Source organism: Phalaenopsis equestris, unplaced genomic scaffold (assembly GCF_001263595.1).
Source record: "Phalaenopsis equestris unplaced genomic scaffold, ASM126359v1 Scaffold000002, whole genome shotgun sequence".
NCBI lineage: Eukaryota > Viridiplantae > Streptophyta > Magnoliopsida > Asparagales > Orchidaceae > Phalaenopsis > Phalaenopsis equestris.
In genome coordinates, this window is record NW_018164444.1 from 35515614 (window position 1) to 35522910 (window position 7297).

The 7297-nt window shown below is 40.1% G+C and overlaps 1 protein-coding gene across 4 annotated transcripts; it reads right to left on the bottom strand.

Moving 5' to 3' along the window:
- Positions 1-4443: 4443 nt before the first annotated feature.
- On the bottom strand, positions 4444-6886 carry LOC110034850. 4 transcript variants are annotated; one of them, XR_002295097.1, is made up of 2 exons: positions 5823-6885; positions 4444-5622 (listed from the first exon to the last, which is right to left on the bottom strand). XR_002295097.1 is itself a non-coding variant. In XM_020739104.1 (2 exons), the coding sequence occupies exon 1, from the start codon at positions 6752-6754 to the stop codon at positions 6107-6109; it is 648 nt and encodes a 215-aa protein (XP_020594763.1). In that variant the 5' UTR covers positions 6755-6886; the 3' UTR covers positions 4444-5622; positions 6093-6106. The 4 variants fall into 4 exon arrangements, 2 of the variants coding, with proteins under 2 accessions (XP_020594763.1, XP_020594757.1); XM_020739104.1 differs by having other exon boundaries at positions 6093-6886; XR_002295099.1 differs by lacking the exon at positions 4444-5622 and adding an exon at positions 5674-5705.
- Between the last annotated feature and the right edge of the window lie 411 nt (positions 6887-7297).

Below are 7297 nucleotides of genomic sequence, written 5' to 3' on the forward strand. Positions count from 1 at the left end.
TTTGCGGCGGTAGAATTATGAATTATCGTGCTAACGTTGTACGAGCGTCCATCAGATACTCTGACAATAGACGTGAAAAATAGAGAAACCAAAAGATTTTACATGGAAAACCCAGAAAGAGAAAAAACAACGGGGTATTGAAGTTAAAATTATTTCAAATGAGTTGATGATTGCAGGTACAAGCCCTTGTCCCAAAGTTAGGAAAGAGTTACACAGCTCCTTGACATACAATATTTGTTCTGTTATGGTCAAAGTGAGCAGTTAGGAACAGTTGGAGCTTTAATATGTCGTCTTTGAGGTGTGTCGTCGCTTCACAACGGATTTTGAGATCCCACAGCGTACGTCGTGATTCTGAAAAGATATTTGTTACAATAAGAAAGAGACAGTCAACGATGGTAGACGACTACAGGAGCGGCTGGCATTTTTTAGGTCTTCAACACGGGACTACACTAGAATTTAGCTCCTTGCCGTTTTGCGGCGGTAGAATTATGAATTATCGTGCTAACATTGTACGATAGTCCATCAGATACTCTGACAATAGACGTGATAAATAGAGAAACCAGAAGATTTATTATGGAAAACACAAAAAGAGAAAAAACAACAGGGTATTGAAGTTAAAATTATTTCAAATGAGTTGGTGATTGCACGTACAAGCCCATGTCCCAAAGTTAGGAAAGAGTTACATAGCTCTTTGACATACAATATTTGTTGTGTTATGGTCAAAGTGAGCAGTTAGGAACAGTTGGAGCTTTAATATGTTGTCTTTGAGGTGTGTCGTTGCTTCACAACGGATTTTGAGATCCCATGGCGTACGCCGTGATTCTGAAAAGAGATTTGTTACAATAAGAAAGAAATGGTCAACGATGGTAGATGACTACAGGAGCGGCTGGCATTTTTCGGGTCTTCAGCATGGGACTACACTAGAATTTAGCTCCTTGCCGGTGCTACTGCAAGTCAAGTTCTTCCTCTGGCTCAAGATCTAGCCCCTCGCCGGTCCTACTAAAAGTTCAATTCTTCCTCTAGTTCAAGGTCTAGCCCCCTGGCCCCTTTTCATGAAGGAAACAAAGCTCTATTTATAGTTTGGGAAATACCTCCCCGCAAATAAAGAACAAATCTAGACCACTCTATCGGATGACCTAGAGAGGTAATCTCGATCAGATGACATTATGTGGACATTTAAGAGCCTAAATAACAACAAAATTGAGTTTTTTTGAACTCTTTGGATTTGTCATGTCAAGTTGCTCAGTTTAATTATAAGTTTGATAGATTTGAAATTTGTTTGAACTTTCAATTGGACACCATAAGCTTTCAAAAATGATTTAACGGCTTCATCCAAGCCTGATTTGACTCGAATTTAACCATTTTTTTGTGTCATTGTATTTGACTCATTGATCCGATTAGTTTTATTATAAGTTTGTTGAAAAAAGAGTGCTTGATCAATTTTTAAATAAGGTTTCAATGTTCCACAAGTTACTGAAATCATAGATTTGCGTGAGTTGAAATTTAAGAAATTTAAATCATATTGAATTGAAAATAATATATATAATGCACAAATATATGTATAAAACAAAATGTGGCATTGTAGACTTGTTATTTTGTATGCTCGTGTGAGAGGGGAGTGAGAGCAGGTTTGAATCCCACCCCCAAGACAGGTAATGCGTTTTTTGCTTTGGGTCGTGTCGGTCCCGGGTCGGGCTGGCAGTTTCGTAGGGCGGACAGTTCAACGGGGAGGGACTGGGTCGACACTGCGGTATGCGAGATATATTTACGGGTCAAACTGGGCCATGTTTGACCTACGCGGTGTCTCAGCTAGGCCACCAGATCTTGGATCTACGGTATCAGAATTGACGGATGTGATCTATCCTATAGTTTTGGCGGTGGATCTGACGATCCAGGCCAGATGGCAGGATCAAAAAAACCTTATTAGGTTCTTGCATAAGGAGGTGGATCCAATGGTTAAGATTAATCTGAAATTAATTCATATCTTATCCAAATTAGAAAGAAATTAGGGTCTCTTTAGCCTATAAGAAAAGGAGATTTAATGATGAGAAAAATTCAGAACAAAGAGAGAGAGGAAGAGTGAGAAGGGAGAGGAACAGAAAATGGAGAGAAATTCAAAGTGGTGGGAGGAAATCAGCCCAATTGAGGAGGAAGGCTCAAGAGAGGGAAAGATATAAGCTACGGGAGAAAAAAATTCAAACCAAGCGGAGGAAGAAAACGTAGAAGGGAGGAAAAGGAGAGAATAAAAAAAAAGATTATCCCTATCTAGCAGGTGATTTGTGATTTCTTATTTTCCATATTCTTTCATGAAGAAATAAGGAAAAGTTATCTCACCCTGCTCAGCAAGATCTCTGAGATCTTCTTTCGTGATTTTCTTTCGCATTATTGAGATGGCAACATCTGATGGATCTCGCCCTGCCAAAACCCAAAGAAAGTGTCAGAACCCCGAGGACGCACTCTCGAAGCTAACGAATAATGTTTTGATTCAGTCTTAGAAAAAATACTACTTCCGGAATGATATAATAGTGAAGCAGCCACCCACACTGTATGTATAACCCTCACTCCCATCTCACATGCACATACAGAACAACAGAGAGTCTACTATGTCACATTTTGTTTTATACATATATTTATGCACTATATATAATTATTTAAATTTAAAATTTGTTTGTGTTATTTATACATAAACATATGATATGATTCATACAACAGGAGTACAGCAGCATACAAATCCAAAGGAATTGTGTGCTGCATTGGTAAATTTCACTTATATATAAAATGTATGTATGTATGTATGTGTGTGTGTGCCTATCTATCTATCTATCTATCTATCTATATATATATATATATATATATATATGAATGCAGTCACAAAATATAAGTTTGGAGAATTTTTGTATTTTCAGGCGACGAAATTGATCTCGTCCAAAAATAGAATGACAACTAATATGTCATCAATAATTCTTTTACATCCAACACGAATTTCAAAACATGACATGAATCTCAATGTAATTTTTTTTAGGTTCTACCACATGGCTTGGATTGTCGCATCCATCGCCAAAACCGCAGGATTGATCGCAACGACCAATCTAATCCAGCAGATTAAAGATCTGGCAGTTAAGTTAGGACACCCCGCAGGTCAATCATGGCCCAGTTGACCCATAGATCTATCCTGCATAACGTGATGCTGGCCCAATCCCAGCACGCTGACCTGTTTGCCTACTGAAACCGCAGACCCATCCCGACATGGCCCGACGCAAAAAACACAATATTTGTGGAGGGGGGATTTGAATCTTCCCCACACCCATCTCACATGCCCATGTAATAACAAAGAGTCCACCATGTCACGCTTTGTTTTATACAAGTGCATTACATATACTTGTTCAAATTCAAAACCTATGTTATTTATACATATACACGTGGTATGATCCTTACATCATAAATACGGTAATATAACAATCCATGGGAATTGCGTGTTATGTCAGTAAATTTACCTTCACAAAAAAATACCAGTTTGAAAGAATTTTATATTTTCAAGTAACGAAGTTGATTCACCCAAAAATAAAGAACAATTGACATATCAACAACAAATTTTTAATTTCCAACATGAATCTTAATGCATGGCAAGGATCTTGAGACAAGTTTTTTAGTAAGAAACAATCAAACTTTGATTAAAAGTCACAAGAGCTCTCATTTCAACAAACTTATGTTCAAACTGACCGGCTCGACGAGACAGACAAAACGATACTAGAATCAGTTCAATCTGGGTTGAATCAATCCCAAATCAAGTCATTAAACCACTTTTAGATGTTTTTGAAATATAATTGGAAGATCAAATAAATGTCATATATAACATGTTTATATTCAAATCGAGCATCTCGACAAAAAAAATCCAACAGACCAAAGATCATTCAATTCCTACATCATTAGGGCACTCAAATGTCCATCAAGCATTATTTGATCAAGGGGATCTCTGCGAGTCTCCCGATCAAGAGTGATATGAATTTCTTATTTATTTGCAATTTGAACTCTATAAATAAAGCCCCAGATCCCTCATGAAAGAGGATCTGAACCTGGGGACAAGAGCAAGTCCAGAGCCTGCAGAATATGGAGCTACAGACCTGCATCCTGCATTTTAGATCTGGCCAACTCCACCCGTTGTCGCCGCCTCAAGCTGTTGCTGCTTCCAGTCGCCGCTGCTTCCATCTGCCACTGTATCTAACTTATTTCGGTCGTCACCGCCTCCGATTGTCGCCGCTTCTAGCTATCGTCGCCTCCAACCAACTCGAGTCACTGCCACCTCAAACTGTTGTCGCATTTGATCGCCGCCGCCTCCGGACGTCGTTGACTCTGGTTGTCGTTGTGCTTCCGATTGTTGTCGCTTCTAGTCGTCGCTGCATCGCCTGTGGTTCCCATTCACCGCCGCCTCCGGCCACCGTCACTTCTGACCGCCGCTGCCTTGGGTCACATTCACCGCCGCCTCCGGCCATTTTTGCTTCTGACGACCTCCGCTCGAGGTCGCATTCACCGCCGCCTCTTCAAGTAGTCGCCACCACGGACGCCTTTGGTCATCGCCGCCGCCACCCACTGCCTACCGCGGCAATTCTTCTTACACATAGATATTGTAACCCGAGAAACTCTATAACATTTTTCCGCTTGTGGGGCAAAGGATTGTACATATAATCAACAACTCATAGTGAAATATTTCAACCAGGCAATGCCTCGTGGTTTTTTCCCTTTTTTGGTTTTCAAAGTAAATACTTTTGGTGTCGTTTTTAGTTACATCTATCTAAGTGTGTGTTGGATTTTTGTACAATGTTACGACAATAATTCATCACTCTCCTCCTGCGAATTTACTAGCATGCATCAAATGTCAATATTAAGGGGGGCTCTTTGTAATTATCCCATCAAAAATTTTTGATGACATAAGCGAATTTAATCATAAATATAATTACAAATTTAGACCAAATATGACAGATCTTGAACCTCGTTTCAATATCAATATTTTAAGGAGTTCTAATCAAAGTTTTAAAAATAATATGAATTAATGTGTTAATGTGCGCACTTGTTCGATTCCATCTGCACTTGTTCAATGAATAACTTGAAACTCAGACCCTCACAATTTATAAAAAAATTAACGGAAATTTACATACCCAGCACCCAATTCTTGAGTGTTTATCTATCTCACCCAAACTCTTATTTTTATAAAACCAGTACCCTACCAATAGACAAAAAATATGGATTTCACTGTTCGAGAGCCGTGAAAAAGTGAAGTTCAGTCAGTTAGATAGCCGTGAAAAAGGGTAAGTTCAGTGATTGAATCGTAAAAATAAGATTTTGGGTGGGAGATAAATGAATGCATAAAATTAGGAGCTCTGAATGTAAATTTCCCAAAAATTAATGCTGAATAAAAAAAATAACAATAATAATCTTCCTTTTAAGTGGGAGCAAATATGAGGTTCAATTTACGCACCTATGTTATATGAGGAAGTTACTTTTTTCTTTTTACATACCGTATGTAACTGAAACGGTTCCGAGGTATACCGATCGTGACAACTGAAAACACGTACGAATCGACGGCGGCGACGTCGACGTCGACGGGAGATGTTTGTTGTAGGGATTCTGCAACGAAGAGAACGACCCAAATCATTTAAAGAAAATTTTAGATCCATGCGCTGATCTTGACGGACAAGTGCAGTATCAATCTGTAATCTATGAATTAATGTCAATTAATCATTCATACTTTTGTGCACGTTTCTTTTCTTTTTCTTTTTTTTAGTGCGGACGAAGCGCAATTTTGATATCTATGGGGATTCAATCACCTTGCCTTCGAAACAATTTCTACGAAATTAGTTGGCGTCCAATGTATCCAAGTTCTCGTTCTCTGAAAATCTGGATGCACATCCATCAATATCTACTATAGAAAACTATGTACAATATATGACGGATTTGACCAGTTCCGCCATCGCTACTGCTTACCTCCTCACGTTACAATAAAGAAAATCAGTATGGAAACAAAATCGAAGACACTGACATCGGCAGTGAAGAGTGGTGAGGTAACGTGTTATGCTTTTTTGTGAATATCAACAGACCTGCATCAAGATCTTCAGTTCCTTCCTACAACGATCATAAGATCGTCAGCATTGGACATCCTAGAAAGCCGACTTGGCCGGGGCTGGAAGTCTGCTCTCCTTCGCTGATGATGCGAGGAAGGGCGGATTAGCGCCGAGAGGGCCCTTTTGACCAATTCGCCCTCAACTGTCCCAATCCGGACAAGCGAGTTTGTCATCGCAGATCGGCGGGCGTTTAGTCGATTGGACGGCGATGATACGGATGCCGCTGCTTGTTGATGATTGAGACCCCTGTGGAGGCTGCAGCGGAAGGATCCCGGATGAGTCGTTGGCGAGCACGTGCAGATCTTGCGGCCAGCCGAGGAAGACAGAGAAGGGCGAACGATCCGATCATGGCTAGTAATGGCGGACATGGAGCGACCAGGTGAGGTGGGTCGTTCAATAGCGAATCGAACGGAGGGGACCTGTGGGAAGGATCCAACGATGCTTACGCGAGTGGGGAGGATGGGGCGCGGGAAGAAGGTTGACGATTGGGCGGAGAAGGATGAAAATGAGGAGGAAGGCGTTTCCGATGAAGCTAACGCCGGCGTATAGAAACGATCGGACGTAGAGGTCGATTGCTGGAAGCTGCTTGTCGTCGGCAGCAAAGGCGCTTTAGATCTCGGTTCGGATGCGGCAGACATTTTGCAAGCAGAAGGTCCGAAAGAAGAGGGTAAAGAGAGCGGGGAAAGAAAATAGATTTGCAAGCACTTCGATTTTTCAAACCTAGCTTTCCTCCAGACTGGTATTTATGAACGAATTAGGGCTTAGAACGATGGCGGGATCAGTAAATAAGGAGAAAACAAAGGGTACTCTACTATGTATGCGGAATCTCCACCCTTATATTCAATCTAAATCCAGAACTAACCATTGATTACAGGGGATATTACGAATATAGCACCCATAATATTGAAAAATATTTAAATAGGGAGTCCGGACATTGTAAAATGTTGCCACTTGTATCTTATTTAATCATCATAAAAAATGATGAACATACCCTTATTATGATATTATTACAAAACAGCTTGAATAAGGGTCTGTTTGGGGCAGCTGCAGATAAGCTGAGTCCGGACATTGTAAAATGTTGCCACTTGTATCTGATTTAATCAACATAAAAAATGATGAAGATACCCTTGTTATGATATTATTACAAAACAAATTGGATAAACCTCAATATCACATGTACT

Excerpts from the sequence above, each read along its gene's own strand:
- LOC110034850 (XM_020739104.1), bottom strand. The coding sequence starts at position 6,754 with ATGTCTGCCGCATCCGAACCGAGATCTAAAGCGCCTTTGCTGCCGACG.